At 42.3% G+C, this 16,910-nt stretch overlaps 2 protein-coding genes across 2 annotated transcripts; both read left to right on the plus strand.

Moving 5' to 3' along the window:
- Positions 1-1,590: 1,590 nt before the first annotated feature.
- Positions 1,591-13,296, plus strand: LOC116383555 (sodium-dependent lysophosphatidylcholine symporter 1-B-like). The gene is made up of 14 exons (XM_031847491.1): positions 1,591-1,825; positions 3,367-3,495; positions 4,168-4,292; positions 6,683-6,806; positions 6,900-6,978; positions 7,066-7,211; positions 7,318-7,408; positions 8,166-8,281; positions 8,682-8,765; positions 10,322-10,405; positions 10,506-10,618; positions 10,711-10,854; positions 11,103-11,279; positions 11,585-13,296. Exons 1-14 carry the CDS (start codon positions 1,742-1,744, stop codon positions 11,625-11,627), a joined length of 1,539 nt encoding a protein of 512 aa, XP_031703351.1. The 5' UTR covers positions 1,591-1,741; the 3' UTR covers positions 11,628-13,296.
- Positions 13,297-13,463: 167 nt separating this feature from the next.
- LOC116383554 (zona pellucida sperm-binding protein 3) lies at positions 13,464-16,878 on the plus strand. Its single transcript, XM_031847490.1, has 8 exons — positions 13,464-14,397; positions 14,479-14,591; positions 14,675-14,781; positions 14,926-15,097; positions 15,192-15,306; positions 15,375-15,454; positions 15,557-15,645; positions 16,171-16,878. Exons 1-8 carry the CDS (start codon positions 13,915-13,917, stop codon positions 16,800-16,802), a joined length of 1,791 nt encoding a protein of 596 aa, XP_031703350.1. The 5' UTR covers positions 13,464-13,914; the 3' UTR covers positions 16,803-16,878.
- The last annotated feature ends 32 nt before the right edge of the window (positions 16,879-16,910 follow it).

The raw sequence follows: 16,910 nt of genomic DNA on the forward strand, positions 1-16,910 counted from the left end.
AGTTTTTATACCTGTTTCTATATACAGTAAATACTTCACCCTTCTTCTGGATTCCCCCCTAACTTTGCTTTGAACAGAGGATTTGGATTAGTCTTCTTGACACACTATAACACACAGGTCTTTAAAGCTCTCCACAGTCAACTTTAACTAGGTTGAATGGAAACAGTATGTGGCGGCATGCGTCGGGTTTGTGTGTTTATGTGTCTTGTTTGAAGAAGAAGCAGCGACGTGGCTCAGCCAAGAGGTGGCATCGTATTTTAGCTTTTGATTTGTGGTGCTGTTGAAGGATGGAGGTCAATAAGAGACAGCTGATTCAATATTATAGGGAAGGAGAGAGAGCACATTTTATTTCAATTGCTTTTACTTCTCTGTTCTATTTGATGAGTGTGTGCAAATAGACAGAAGGGCGTGTGTATATTTACATTGGAGAAGCTAGAATCCTATTTAGAAAGGAGGCAATAGGAAATAAAATGCTGCACTAAAAAGCCAGAGGATACAGGATCACATTTTGCTGACGAGGAAAATAAAGGTGCTTAGAGGTATTAAAAACATTATATATATAAGATACTGTAATGGAACTTGCAAGCTTTTTTACCATCACATAAGTAAAAGTGAAAGCAATCTGGTGACCTTTGTTTTCAGGGACGTTTTACACACACTAACTGCCAAGATTCATGATATCTCTCTCCACTTAATTAGTCCGTCCAGTATATCCAACTGTACTTTTACTGACGACTTCCATCCTTTCCAGTATCTCCAGCCCGTTTAACAATTGTTATTCCCTTGGGTTATGCATAATAAGAGATGATTCAACCAAAAGCAGCTTAACACCGCTCATAATGTTTTTTAAAAAGCATTGAGGTTAAAGTACACATCATTTTGTTTAGTGGTGGCCATTATCTTAAATGGTGTGCATATCACATACTGATGCCAAAAGTGGATGGAGACCTTTCCGCCTGTCTATCTCTTTTGACATGATCTGTCCATTCATATCTTTGTGAGGACCAATTTGGGTTTTAGATCTCAGGTTTGGTTTGAGGTTGGGGCTAGCGTTGGGTAAGGCATTTATGGTTAAGGTTATGGCATGGGTCTAAGAAATGCATTATGTCAATGAGTGTCCTCACATAGCATTACAAGGGGTGGGTCATGATGTCATCACTGGCAGTTTGGCCATTTTTTCATATTTGTGCAGTCACAAGTTAAACTTACAATTGGCCCCTTGGTGTTTACCTGAGGGAAGGTGGGTGCTATGCTTCTACAATGGCTCTGTTGGTTAGGAATGTTATCAGCTGTAACTGCCATGTGAGCACCTTATTGCACCTGTAAAAACAAAACACAATTCAAATGTGTTGAATCAGCCCAGTTAAAGATGGAGCACAGATAAAACAAATTGCCCTTGAGAATTATTTGATAAAATATGTGGCAAGAGTTTCATATGACAAATTGAACATTTTGGGATTTTTAATGTCGGTTTATACTGCATTTTCTTCTCACCAACATGTATTTCCTTTAGCATCATTCGACACAGAACACGCAATGACACGTCATTGCATTAAATGACGTGGGCGTACTAGAATGAATGAGCCGAAGGACACAGAGCGCGAGCACCTTCACGCAGAGACTGTCAGAGCAATGGGCGCCACCCTATAAAGCTATGAAGCGTTTATTTTTTCTTCCGACATTGATGAATATTACGACATCCGAAAGGACATGTTGATAGATTTATCGTCTTAATAACACTATGGCACGAGGAGAGGGCGCCGAGCAGTACGCGGCGGGTTTACTGCCAATCAAACCTATAAATACCGAGATCAAGACAGCAAAGGTAAGAGCAAGCAGAGGATTCTATATTTGATTTCTGGGGTTATTAAAATGTCTTTCACCCGTTCATTCAGGGGCGTAAAAAGGCGCCTAAATGACGTCTGAAGAATTGTGGTCGTTACTTCCTTTTGGTTTCGCACCGTCAGTGACTCGTCCTTGGTATTTGAATTCCACCCGGTTTGTCCATCAGCCGGTATAACGTTACCGGCTTTAAAGGGACCACATCTTAAATAAACTTGCCATTTTGAACGTTTGATTTAAACCGTACAGTCTTGTTAAAAAATAGCCTCAAGATCTCAAGTCTCAAGATCATTCCCAAGTGTTAGTATTTCATATAAAAAGGTGTGACAGCATAGCATTCAATCTATCGACAGCCCTACAAAGTCCACATCTTGTCTGTGCTGTGATCTGTGATCTCTTTTTAACAGCAAAATCAAATAGCAGGGCATTTCACATCTACAAGAGCATGAAGTCTACAATCTAAGCTCTGCAAAAGTAGTCCAATTGAATTAAAATATACCTTTTAATACTTCTCTAGGGCTGACAGAAAATGAGTTGGCATTCTCACTGCGTTAAGACATCTTGTAGACAATTTGATTGATTTAATTGAAATAAAGGTATAATAGAAATACTTGTCATTGGCTTCACTTATTCAAATAGAAGTGATTTCATCTATCATCTTGAAGTTCTCTCCAGTTATTTCCTTGAATTCAGAATCTCTTTGTTGGGGAGGGATTTTCCTCACCGGTCATCAAAGGACACATGACTGTACTCCTTCATGTATCTTTAGTTCTATTTTCACCGGATAATTGTGGCAGCGGGGCCTCGTTACGCTGAAGGGTTTGGGGGAAGAGAACATTGCTCATTCATGATTTGTGAGAAGGCAGCAATTTGCTCCCAACATGAGGTGGTGCCGCTTTTGTGTCTGTTGCAGATGTGTGAATGATGGTGTAGAGAGACCCCCTTGCTGACATCATCCCACCCTTACAGCTGATTGGCTGTGGCTGTGGACGTGATAAGACTCTAAACTGTCTGCTGACTGTTGGCTACTCAGCATGAAATGTCACACCTTCCAACATCCTATTGATAGAGCCAATGGCAGCGCTTGATTCTCTCTTTGAGGGTGTGAACTACAGTAACCTCATAGTTTCACACCACTGTCTGACTGCAGCGCGTACGCCCCGGACTGCATCAGGGATTTGTATTTAATCTGGCATTCTGAGCGGTGGGGCGAGGGAAGTTGGCCGATCTCATTCCCTCGTGGCAACAAGTTGTTTACCACAGCATCAATTATGCCAAAAGTTTCTGATGGGGATGGATGATGATGATGATGGTTGTTGAAGCAGGAAAGAGGGATTAAACAAACTCTAGAGGAAATCTGAAGATAATGACCACATAGCGCACCACTGCCCACATCACTTTCCCTGCATTTATAGCTCTTCTAGGAATATGAGCATGTCAATGTTGACAGATGCACAAACTGTTATGAAGCCAAACTAACTGCCTTACATATCTCCTCTGTCCTCCCCTCTCTTTGTCTTCCAGCCAAAGGACCAGAGAAACCGTCTGACTGTGTGGAATAAACTGTGCTATGCCGTCGGTGGGGCTCCCTACCAGATCACAGGCAGCGCTTTGGGCTTCTTCCTCCAGATCTACCTGCTGGATGTGGCTCAGGTGATTTGACATGAGACACACAAAGAGGGAAATCACACTTGTCAGAGCTAGAAAACACAATCTTCCTTGCATATATATCTTTGATTTATTTAGAAAAGGAATGTTTTGTGCAACTGGAAAATTGTAGGAATACTGAAAGAGGTAAATTAAATGTCCTCTGTCTTCCAGATTCTTCTAAACAAAGTTCATCCACTTATTAATTCTGCGTCACCAAAGTTGGAGACTCATTTCCTTATCTTTGCATTTTTCCCATTGTTTCCCGCACAGATTAACTTCGAGGCCGACGCTTGTGTTTGCTCTTCTCAGCCTCGTATCACTTTAACTTCCCGCAGTAGCCGGTCAAGCGCATTAACGTGGACTCCTACTGCCTTGCTTTGTTGCTCAATTAGCAAATTAGACTCTTCCACTGTACACAGTGGGATCTTAAATACAGGCCTTTCAGCTCAAGAGATGAAACCATTAAAGTGGCTTTGAATGCTACTTTACTTTTAAGCATATAACACAGTTGTGTATTTCACTGCAGCAGTTACAAAGTCTCGAAATGTCTCCATAACCTCATTGGTGTCGTGGTTCTTCTGAACCGCTCACTAGCCGTGCCATATGAGGTAGTGTTTAGCATCCTCTTTGCTTTGGTTTTCGTGTCTCACTCTTTTTTCCCCTCTCTCCCTTTAGCTGGATCCCTTCCATGCCTCTATCATCCTCTTTGTGGGCCGGGCCTGGGACGCTGTCACAGACCCCACAGTGGGTTTCCTGGTGAGCCGGAGTAGATGGACCGGCATCGGCCGCATGATGCCCTGGTAGGTGTTTGATAGATAAGAGTTCGGTACAAAATGTGAGGCAAATGTACTGACAATGAGCTGTATCCGTGGCTACCGAGGAGGAATAAGTGGAGAGACTTTGAGAATAAAGCAGTGAGGACTTGAGTCGCATGATTTGGACTGGAGTCCGACTGAGACAAATCAGAAAGACTTTCAACTTGACTTGGACTTTAACACCAGTGACTCATGACTTGAGCCTTTTTGACTTCACACCTTGCCAGAGAAAGAGAAGATTTAAACGTAATATTTAAAAAGTGTGCCACAAATCAATACATTTCCTTTCATTACATCCATGTTTACTTGCGAGAAGTGTTCTTCTTCACTGCCTTTGTGGGCACATTGCTTGTGTTTCTTGATGCGTTACCTCCACCAGTAGATAGGTGGAATAGTAAAATACTATTAGCACAGCAAAATCTCGTCTCACAGTCTACAGCATGTTGTCAATCCCATGCATGTATGAATGTGTTTGATTACTGTTCGTGTTACACTGGTGACCGGCTGGCGTCCTGTCAAGGGTATCCCTGCCTCTTTCCAAAAGCATGCTGGGACTTCAGCTCCTTAAAACCCTGAACAGCCTCGATATATACTTTCATTTACTTTTACCTTAAAGCTCTGAAAGGCTCAACAAGAAGCAAGGAAGTGCAGGTTATACATTTGTAGGATTGAAATGCTCTGCTTGAGGGAGGGGGTTTGTAAAGGAACATGACCTTGATATTCTGCTGATAGAGTGAAATGGGGTGCAGCTTCTTTTACGTGTGTGTGTGTGTGTGTGTGTGTGTGTGTGTGTGTGTGTGTGTGAGAGAAGTGTCTGCTTCTGAAACCAACACTTCAGGCCATGATATGATTCATACAGGAGCCAATCTAAATATTTTACGAGCATTTCTCTCGCATGATGTCACGTTGGTATCTCGAGCATCATGGGTCTTTGAGTCAGAGATGCCGGCTGTGCGCGAGTTGCACGCTGTGGTTTGAAGGGGGAAGGGGCTTCCGCTGCGATTGGTCCAACCCACAACACACCATCAGCTTCAAACCAATAGGGGTGTGTCCATCTTTGTGTGCGTGTTGGATTTCACTGTTTGGGAGGGTTCTTTTGGAAGCGGAGAGAGTTTACTTTAGGTCAAGGAAGAGGCATGCTTGGTTGAAATAATGCAGGTCATTGTTTAAAAAGGCATCGTGTACATGATCCTCAGTGGCCTGTGCAGCTTTTCAAATTGAAGTGAAACAACCAGCCATTAGATAAGAACACACGCATGACTTTTATGTCTTGTATTCAGATATTGTGACATTGCACTAGAATGGGACATTTAGTTTTGTGAGCATATTAAACACATACATTTTGTGCACTATGTAAGTTGATTCTGTCTATGTACCTCAAGGCCATTTCCTGTGCTCTACTGACCTCCAAATGTGACACACAAAAAATCTGTGGTGTGTGTGTGTTCAATCAGTGTGCGAAACAGTAGCAACCCGGCCTCCATTTCCAGATAAATTAGCTCTCATTAGCCCAATTCACTCAGACATTAGAGGGAATCAGGAGGCGCTGTCTTTATTTCCCATGTGTGTCAGGAAAGAAGGAAGGGTGGGTGGTTCATATGACCACGTGCGAGTGCAGAGGTGTCCCGTTCAATAAAGAAACAACTCTGTGTTCAGTGATATGGCCCTCAGAGAAAGTCAGCACAATGCTTCTTGCATGACAGCTCATGAGAAGAATGAGGGGCAAAAATATTGATTTAGATATTAGTTAGATTTGCTGTCATTTTACAGCACGGCAGGAGGAAGAAGAAGAATAAACCGTATGATATCCTCATGTTCATGGGGAGTATTAGCTGGACTGTGGACAAATGTCTGAAGTGGCACCGGCTTCGGTGACTGAGGTTAGCTGGAGGACACACAAAGCTGAGGAGAAGACTGTTGACACTGGGCGGGGGTGAGAGCGAGGTGGACCAGAGCGGCCTCACCGTTCGTCCGGCCCACCCTCGTCCCCTTCTGCAGCCCAGACTGAGTCCTTTTCTCCACACAAGAGTTCTAACAAGGCAGGATTAGGGGGATTATTCTCAAAGCGACCACGAGATAGTACAAAAGAAGTGAGTGACTGCAAGCGAGGAAAAATGAAAGAGGGGGGGGGGGGGGGAAAGCTACAGTAACAGTTGGCAGAATTCATTAAACACTCTTTAGCAGCGGGAAACAGCAGGCTGGGCACTCTCTTTTTTTTTTATTTTTTTTTTTATTTTTTTTTTTTATTTCGAGCCAAACAACCATGCATAGTGAACCCCACCCTAGTGGCTCAAATTAGAAAAATATTCCTGCTTTTTGAAAACACTGCAGATTGTTGTCTCCTAACAAAGATCCTCCACTGCTTTTCTTCCCAGGATCCTTTGCTCTACTCCGTTTGCGATGCTGACTTACTTCCTGATCTGGTACGTGCCTCCTTTTGAGCAAGGGAAGGTGCTCTGGTACCTGGTCTTTTACTGCCTCTTCCAGTCAATGCAGACGGTTAGTATGTCACGTTGACACGCCCCACCACTTTGTTCCCCTTTGGTCCCAGTGTGTGTGCACCAACCTAACTGTGTTTGTGTACGTTTGCAGTGCTTTCACGTGCCATATTCAGCCCTCACCATGTTCATCACTAACGACCAGAAAGAGAGGGACTCTGCCACCGCTTATCGTACGTTAGCTCGCCTGCGTGATCAAAATGCTTTTACACGCGTGTCTTCTTTCAGGTGCTGACGCTCCATGTCTGTGTTGCTCGCAGGTATGATGGTGGAGGTGCTGGGCACAGTTCTGGGCACAGCAATCCAGGGACAGATAGTAGGTGGAGCCACAAATTGTCCCACTGAGCCCGACGACCTGAACGGCAGAAACTCAACCAACACGTCCAGAGTTTCACTGGATGAGACGGTGAGTCTCTTAAATCTTTTGCATTGTGTCCGATTAAATTATGATCTTTACATACAGCGTTTACATGAGTGCTAGTCGAAGCTAATTCAGTTTTTTCTGTCCTCAGAAACAAGCGTATTTGATTGCTTCAGGGGTCATCTGCATCATCTATTTCTTCTGTGCAGCAGTCTTGTTTTTGGGCGTGAAGGAGCAAAAAGGTATGAATCCATGAACTACAAGTGAGAAGTTATCACTTGTCCAATGCCAAGGTGGAATATTTCAAATTAAAAGCAGCGCTTTAGACGCATAACTTGGACTGGAGTCAGACCTGAGGCCTTGAACACCAATGAGTCGTGACTTCACTTGGATTTAACTCTTACTTTTCCTGACCACGGATATAGTCTGAATCAATCTGACAGCAGCCGATCACGTTGCGTGAACAGTGCACACAAGCAGACTGACAACCGCTACCTCATCATCACGCTGAGACTTTTGGCGAAACAATGCAAATAATTGTGAATGTGTCGCATTTCATTTGGCGACGGCTGCATATTGACTTGTAGCGACCGTTTAGTTGGTCGACAAAGATTTCTTTAGTCGAATAATTGTGTTTTACTTTCTTTTTTTTCTGTCACCTATGAGCACATCTCTGGTAAACACAAGATTAAAAGTAGGGTTTTGTGGGATTCCTTGTGGAGAAACTCAGTTCTACAGATCTGTCAAATAAATAAACTTATTGATTATTTGACAAAATCGTATGAGTGTAATTAGACGTCTTTGTTCGAGGATGGCCCTAATGACTTGTTTAGGAGTCGAAACGCAAAGTTTAGGACTTGATTGAGGACTTCATAGCCAAGATTTGAGACTTACTAGTGTCTTGCAAACCATGACTTTGTCCCTCTGCATCAGTTGTCCTCGGGAAACATTTATCAGCTGTCTTATCTTTGTTCTCTTCTCCTCCTTGTTGGGTTATAGAGAACGGGCGGAAGAAAACCCTGCTTACCTTCCGTCAGGGCCTGTGGCTGGTGATGAGCTACGGACCGTACATAAAACTAGTCATCGGCTTCCTCTTCACCTCTCTGGCCTTCATGGTAATACTGTGTTTCATTATCTCACTATCTCTCATGCTGGATACAGAAGTTATTGATGTAGCCATAGTTAAAGGAATAATTCAACATTTTGGGAAATAACTTTTTTTTTGTCGAGCGTTAGAGGAGAAGATAGATGCCGCTCTCATATGTGTCTGTTAAATGAAGCTATAGGAAGTATTTATCTTAGCTTAGCTTAAAGACTGGAAACGAGGGGAAGCTGCTAACTGTCCAAAGGTAAAAACCACAACTTGTGGTTATTAAACTTCTGATTTTGTGTGTATTAAACAAACTAAATATAAAGTGGAATTCCCAAGATGTCGAACTATTTTTTTTAAAAATTGAATCTGTATCTGTAGTTTGCATAAAGATGAATCTTATTCATTTGTTTTTATTTTTACAGTTGCTGGAGGGAAACTTTGCCCTTTTTATCACCTATTCTCTCGGCCATAGAAAAGACTTCCAGAATATTCTCCTGGTCATCATGGTGAGTTCTTCTATTTTCCACTGAAGGGCTGTTGACCTCCATGTAAAAGCTCTAATCAGTATGAGATTTGGAGGACATCTGCAGCTTGTTTGGCTATCCTCGTGGCACAGAGTTAGCGCTCAGTGATAGTGGGGTTTCCAGCCCGTACTCTGAGGCCTTTCCTCACGCGAGGAGGCGCATGGTACCGGGGCTGAAAGGGCAGATTTTCAGGATGAGAAGAGGTGTTGTTTGGGCTCCTGGGAACCTGTCTCCCAGTCAGACACTCGCTTGGCCTTAGCAGGGGATCAGGGGAGAGACGGTCACACGGTAGTGCTTTTGTTGCCTTGGCGATCCCTCACTGCCACCATTAGTTGCGCCCTCCTTTCCATCCTCTTCTCGCTGCTTTCTGCTCTGGTGCCTTTCTCTCTGATTAGAAGTAAAACATTCTTGGGCACCATGTATCATATTTGGAAGGATGGGATTTAAGGGGGGGAAAAGGAAACATTTTCCATTGTATCGGCCCGCAGTTGATGTAGTCGTGTTACTTTCCAAGTTGTCAGTAGGAAGTTGTTGTGTGGTCATTTAACACTGGTTGACCAAGTTTGAACTGGAGGTCAGAGGTTGTTTGCCCCCTGCAGGGTTAAGTCAAGACTACACAAAGCATATTGTGCCCTTGTCCCTTGACCTCCTGCAGTGGTCCCTTTGTTCTTTCCAATTCCTTTGTTCATTATAACAAAGTTATCATTTAGGTAACTTCCATTGTGCCCGATCTGCAGCCCTGTTTATAGATATGCTGAGATCGTATAGTGATGCAAGTCCATCATGCAGCTTTGTTTTTTGGATGAGAATGGGGTTTTTTTGTCCAAAGAAGTCAATAAAGGTCTTATATTTGCATGTAAATGTTTCAAGGGAAAATGCATGCATGGAAACAAAGAAATCCTCCTAAAACAAAGTTGTTGAAATACATCATCTATTTTACAAGACCATATACAACACAACATATTGCATACTTCAGCCAAGACCTAAAATTTCAAACTAAAAGTTTATTTTAGTCCCAGATCATTACCTCGGCAGACTTTTTTCCAAAAGGTTTATCAGAATTAAAAGTTACATTTATAGTAACATAATAAAACCTCACCACCACCCAAAATACAGAGGACATCACCTCAGTGTCCTCAAGGTTAACTGAGGTTCTGATCAAACCTCACTGATAACAATGCAAGTGTTGTAAGTGATACAAGTGTCAATCCTTCACTTGTTTTCCTCCAGCATATAAAACGTTATATTATCTGCAACAATGTGAGCGTGTAGATACATATTTTTCTCTGTTAAATTTAGAAAAATTAAAGATTAAAAAAATCCATATTGCTTTAATAAGAATTGAATGCCTCGATTTTAAAATAATATATGAACAAAGCTAATCTGGCTACATTTCATCTGATGTTTTTATTATTAATTTGGTTCACGTGAATGATGAATACTCAATCCTAAATGAACTGTGTACATCCCTTGTCCTTTTGCGAGCATGCGTAATGAGATTTAATGAAACAACAATACTGATAATTCATTTTTTCCAGCTTTCCGGGACACTAACAATCCCGTGGTGGCAGTGGTTTCTGACCCGGTTTGGGAAGAAGAAAGCGGTTTACTTTGGCATCACGGTGAGCGGAAATATGCTTGTTTTATGGCGCAACAAAGTCAATAGATCAAACAGGATGTGTTGTTACGTAATTGCTCACACCCTTCTCTCTCTTCCCGCAGTGGGCAGTACCTTTCATGATCCTAATCGTCTGCATCAAGAGCAACCTGATCATTTCATACTTGGTCTCAGTGGCGGCAGGTGTGAGCGTGGCGGCAGCTTTCCTCCTGCCTTGGTGAGCCCGAGTTCATGCACAGAACCCATGAATCAACATATCTGTTGATTGTGCCTCGAGTTTCCTTCTAAATGTTGTGTTTGTGCTTGCAGGTCAATGCTTCCCGACGTAGTGGATGACTTCAAGGTTAAAAACCCAGACATCCATGGTTACGAAGCCCTCTTCTACTCTTTCTACGTCTTCTTCATCAAGTTTGCCTCTGGAGTTTCTCTGGGTATCTCTACACTCAGTTTAAAGTGAGTTGGCTGATATACATCTGTAGCCATGTTGTCATAAATTATTCCCATGTACATTTCTATCCTCTCTGTCATCCTTAATAACATGTAAGTTTATACCTCTAACGCTCACAGAGATTAGCTCAATGTTACAGCTCATTAGACCAGTGATCATGTGCTCAACAATCGCATAATCCTTCAACAGTCTTGCCAAACTGTACTCCCATCAGCTCAACGTTTCTCCCTCTATCTGCATTTTTTTTTCGCAGATTTGCCGGCTATGTGACTGGGAGCTGCTCACAACCAGAGGCGGTCAGTTTAACCCTGAAGGTGCTGGTCTCTCCCGTGCCTGTCGTTCTTATAGCTGTGGGGCTGTTGATATTGAGGACATACCCTATTGATGAAGAAAGGAGGCAGGGCAACCAAAAACTACTGCAGGAAATGCGGTAAGTGAAATGGAAATGCGCATACAAGCATTTAACAAACAACTACACAGATGTTTATGCTTAATTCGGTATAACCACACCAGGCTAGACACCTGTTGTTGTGCAGCAGGCCGTGTGCCGTACCACAGTAAACAAACCAGAGAGAGGCTAAATTCAATTCCGCTCTCTATACCTGAGCTAAATCCTAATGAAACCTTTTTAAAAAGCTGTTTTGCTCCGGTGTTGGCATGCATTTTTTTTCACCCTGTTTGGACAAGCCAAGTCCTTTGTGTGTGACTCCTGGCTGTTCTCCCGTCCTTTAACAGGGACTCCGAGTCTGAAACTTCAGCACTTGGGAGCAGCGCGTAGCCGCAGAGGACGAGCCAACCACCACAGCCGCTTTAACAGGTTTGCACAGGCTGTCAAGGGACACGACCGCCAACCATCTGGACTAACGGGGACCACAGACCACTGCTGCCCAAACATAGTCAGCATTAAGCAGCTCCCCACCAGTGGATCACACAGGTCTACGTCGCCCTCTAGTGGCCGGTCAGTGGCATCTTATGTGTGGGACAAAGTATCTTCTGTGGCCTTTATCTCCAGCTGTGTCCCAATTAAAGTCACCTGCTAAAACTGAAAAACATATACAATTTACAAATCATTATAGTGTATTATTTTGTCAGGTAGTGTAGAACCAAAGTCTGGGGTTAGTGACTTTTCTTGTTGCTTTCACTTCCAAATATACTTTTTCCTTTTCGAGGTTTTCCTTAACAGTTTAGGTGAAACACAGCACTTATCATTTAAAAGGAAGATCAAAGATGTTTTGTTAACACTCAACATATACAGCTCCTATAAGCTCATGGGAGCTGTAGTTTTACTCAACAAAGAGAACTCTAAACTGTTTTTCCAAAGAGTTGTGACTTTATTGTTTACTGAGATGTTCCTGTAGCTGCTATGTTAATTACCTCGACTAGTTGTGAGCAGCGGCACCATTTCTTTTGTGCATTGCATTGTGGTCATTTTTACACTCCAGTGTGAGTGCACTTCCTAGTGAAATACTAGGTTGTATTTGGGACACAGCTTGTGATTTGTGGTGTTCTTTATTAAATATTTATTTGTTGGTTTACAAGATCAGACCAGCACTCGACTGCAGTGTGATACTGTGGTGTTTACTATGTCTTAAGTCACTTGTGTTCAGGCAGTGCTCTGAAGGAAATATACAGCATCAGCCCTTATTTATAAAGGACATACCAGCACTATTCCCCTAATTGGAGTTGTATGGAGCTGTCCTACCTTTCATTGATTGTTGCTGTTTCTTGTAGATTATTTCAGAAAGGCAAAAACAATAAGTGTACTTAAATCTTCTGAAGGGGAAAAGGCACCTTGTGGTATAATGTACTGTATGAATCACTGCCTTACGCACATCTTGAATACTTTCTGTTGAAATTGTGACTCAGATTATTTTCCTTGTAGCTACTGAGAAGGGTTTTGCCATCTCACCTTTTTTTGTGCTTTAGCATTTCAGCCAATCTGTCATGTTTACATGACATTTCTGAATGTGCGTTCAGTGCAAAGTCAACTCCAGTATGAAGTCATTTCATCAAGAATCTTTTCACTTCCCAAAGGGAAGGAATTGCTTTATTTAACTATTTATTTACATCAAATATCTTAAGGGATTATAATTTTGCTTGTAAAAGCACACGTGTAATGTATTAACAGTGAATGGATATGTGAGTGATTTTCAAGTCTTGTGGAAAACATTGAGACCATCAAAACATTTTCATTTTTTTCTAAGACAAGAAAATAGCACAAATTGCTGTAATGTGATAAACAACCTGTCGGCGTTGTGACTCTTAAAATCAGCTGCCCAAACCCAGTTTCTAATATAAGGTTAATGGGCGACATCTGTCACATTAAATGGCGTCATAGAAAAGCACATTACATTTCCCCTGGGTGTTTATATGTATAATATGTAAATAGTTTTTTCCAACTTTGATCAGAAAAGAGATACATTAATGCACTGTAAATTTGTAATTTTAAGTCTGTGAATAAAGTTTGCCAAAACAAAAAAAACCTGTTAATGTCTTTGCAATATCCAAGACTAGAATAGTATACTTGTTTAGGCTTACACCTTGATGCTGTGTTGTTGTTTTTTGTCAGATGAAGTAGAATTAAATTCATGTAAGTTGGTATAAAGCAACTCCATGGAAGGCACAGCAGCTGGTGGGCCTAATATTTGGCCCCTTTGATCAAGCTGATGATTTCTGTTTATTAGTATCTAAACCTTTCTAAACCCATCATTTTCACTAATTAAACCATTAAAACCATACATACAGCAGTGTTCTCACTGCACATAAACGTTAGGTCTGAATCATTTCACTTCTCTTTAAGTCAGATTCCAAAAACCTCACTCGTTGGTGCTTATATCCAAATATTGTGACTTGAATCAAGAAAATGACTAAAAGAATTGTGCAGCCAAAGAAACCCGTCCTTGGTTCCTATTTAAAGACTGAAATCAACCAAAGGAAGCTAAACTTCACCTGTTTGGCAACAGGCTGCCAATTTATCCTCTCCTCTAATTACCTCCAGCCGTGGCTGAGCGGTGGTTTTACACGCAGATTGAAGGAGAGAGGTAGAAGGACAGCAGTCTGTTGCGATGAAAGCAAAGTGTCCTATCTATATTTTGTGGAGTGTTTTATCACTTTGCCTCCCAAGCTGTGCACCGGACACTGATGAATCTCCATTTACCGGAAGGAAAAGGGTTTTCGAACTCGGTACGCCAAAATCCAAACAATCAGGAACAGACGACAGAAGATCCTCTCGGAGGTCACTACCTGCAGGCACTTCTCCATTGTCTCATCTCAGTCCCCGAAGGCCTTACCCTCCTCCGACACCTCGACCCATGCGTCCAGGAGAGCCCGAGGCAAAGATCCAGTCGGACTTTGCTTACCTCCCAGACGTTTCTGTAACCTGTTCCTCGTCTGACTTTGTCGTGCGGGTCAAACCATCTTTCTACAGTCTGGGTGCCGAAGCAGAGGAGCTACAATTAGGCCGCAACTGTAAAAGCAACGGGGTTCTCTGGCCATACGGTGACCTGCTCTTCACGTATCCTCTGACATCGTGCGATGCAGTGCGCGAGGTAAGATTTGACTTGAGTCATTTGTTTTCCGACTCTCTCTGCATAACCATGAAATCACGGTGTCTGACCCCTCTTTGACAGTCGCCCTGCGGTTACCTGATCTACAAATTCGTGCTCCATTATGACCCTTCGCCAAAACGTTTACGAAGCACAGCGCACCGGATCAATGTCGACATTGAATGCCGTTATCAAAGGTTGGACTTGTCTGTCATCCGTTTGCAACATCATATGTGTGTGAGTGTAAGCTCGCTATTTACAATCTCCAAAACCTGTCCAGGAACCATCATGTGTACCAACTGGCTGTGCAGCCCACATGGGAAACTACTGTTGTGCGTAAAAAGCTGAAAGGAAATCCAGATGACTTCCAGATGACGTTAATGGATGGTATGTTTAAAGAAATGTGGTTTTGCAGTGATACAGAGCAGCTTGTCTTTTCAGCGCAAATGTGTTTTTGTGTGGTAAAGTGTTGATAAATGGCTATTAGGTGGCTTCATTTGATTAAAAAAATATATTTTAATAAACCCTCAGATTTATGGAGCAGACCAGTCAAGTCCCAGGTGTACCAGATTGGAAAGACTATTAATTTACAGGTCTCTGCTCATCTGTCAACTGGTGGGAAACTCTACATCAACACCTGCTATGCTACACCATCCCGTGGCTCTGCATCATCCCTCAAATACGCCATCATTGACAATTTTGGGTGCGTATTATGGAGAGTAATGCATTCAAAATCTTTTAGTTTTTTCCCTTGGTGTCCTGATTTGCATTTAGTGTTGTGTTGTTGTCATCCACAGCTGTATGTTGGACAGTAAGAGCGACCCAGGGGGCTCTCAGTTTATCTCTCGGACCGACAAAACCCTGAGATTCTCCCTCAAGGCTTTCCAGTTTACGTTTGACCCTGAAACTGAGGTGAGAATGACTTATAATTCTCCACATTCAAAGTTTTAGTTGCTGCTTAACCCTGTTTCCATTTTTAGGTCAATATTCACTGCAAATTGTTTGTCATAGCTGAGGATCCGGGTCCTACACACAAATCATGCACCTACAGAGAAAACGGGTGAGTGTTGACGCTATATCAATTCAATTTCTATTCCTGGACTACAGGGGACTTTTTTTGTTTCCAATTGGCTTGAGCATACTTGTGCATTTGCCATGATAGATGGAAGGCCCTCACTGGTGACGACTCCGTTTGTGAATGCTGTGATAAACAATGTGTGACTTCTAAAGCCCGGCGGGCCTTGATGGAAGGTATGTGGCAGTTTTTTTTTAGATTAGATTTCAAGGAAATATTCATGCACCATTCCTACTCAGATATATTGGATTGTTGTTTTGGCTCACCACCCCAAAATCAAAAATACATATTTTTCCTCTTACCCGTAGTGCTATTTAACAATCTAGATTGTTTTGGAGATATTGAATGTAGAGATGGCTGCCTTCTGTCTAATATAATGGGACTAAATGACACTTGTGGTGCTCTAAGCAATCAAACAATTTAACATTTGAAAAACTCCACAGCAATGCTTCTTTCGGGAAATCATGACCTGGTTTCTCAAGATAATCCAGACATTGTTGTGAGCCGTTTCACATACAAACGTAAAAATACTTCCCCTCTCCATGTCTCCAAAACTAGACAACTCTCACCAAAACAATCTAGATTGATAAATGGCTCTACAGGCAAGAAGAAAAATTGTGTATTTTTGATTTTGGGGATGAACTGTTCCTTTTATTAATAGAGATGATTAAAAATGGTTACATCTCTTAACTTTGTTCAAGGCTCTGCCAGCAGTGGGTCATTGTTGGTCTCTGATCAGCCATACACAGCAGAAGATGGCGTTCCACCAGTCAGCAGAGAAGGCGAGGCCACAATAAATCATTACGATGAGCTGAAAAGTCATGAGAACCTTTTGTACACTGCGGATTTAGAAGAGTACGAAGATGACGAAGAGCAAGACTACGCAGATGAAGAAGAAGAAGAAGAAGAAGAGGATGATAAGTTTGAAGAGGATAGTGGGTTTGGAGTGATGACAGAACCTGATTTAGACGAGTTGGGTTTTAGGGGAAGGGTCTTTGTGGAGGAGAAGAAAGAGTCTGAAGTGAAGGATTCAAATCAGTTCGAGGTGGATGGGTCAAAGTATGTAGTACAAGAGGAGAGTGAAGAAGATGAGATCAATTTGAACCAGAAGGAAGCTAAAGTGTTGCGACATTGGGTGTCGGTGGAGCAAATGTTGCCATCAGAAGATGGCCTACAGAGAGAGTTAGTATCTGAAGGTGAAGAAGACAACAGGAAGCATGCAGGTAGAGAAGAGGACGACCGGTTGATAACCTCTGAGGTGGAGTGGAAGAATGACGACGGTCTGGCAGACTTAGTAGATAGTGAGGTGACCTGGTATTTCACATGGAGGTAGCATTAGTTGAATGAATCGATCAGTACTCTACGTGACAGGATATTCTGACTTATTTCAATAAAAACATGAAAATGCAGTTGGACTCTTGTCATAACTTAAAACCAGACC

This window comes from Anarrhichthys ocellatus, unplaced genomic scaffold (genome assembly GCF_004355925.1).
Source record: "Anarrhichthys ocellatus isolate YVR2014 unplaced genomic scaffold, GSC_Weel_1.0 scaffold7, whole genome shotgun sequence".
In the NCBI taxonomy this organism is placed as follows: Eukaryota; Metazoa; Chordata; class Actinopteri; order Perciformes; family Anarhichadidae; genus Anarrhichthys; species Anarrhichthys ocellatus.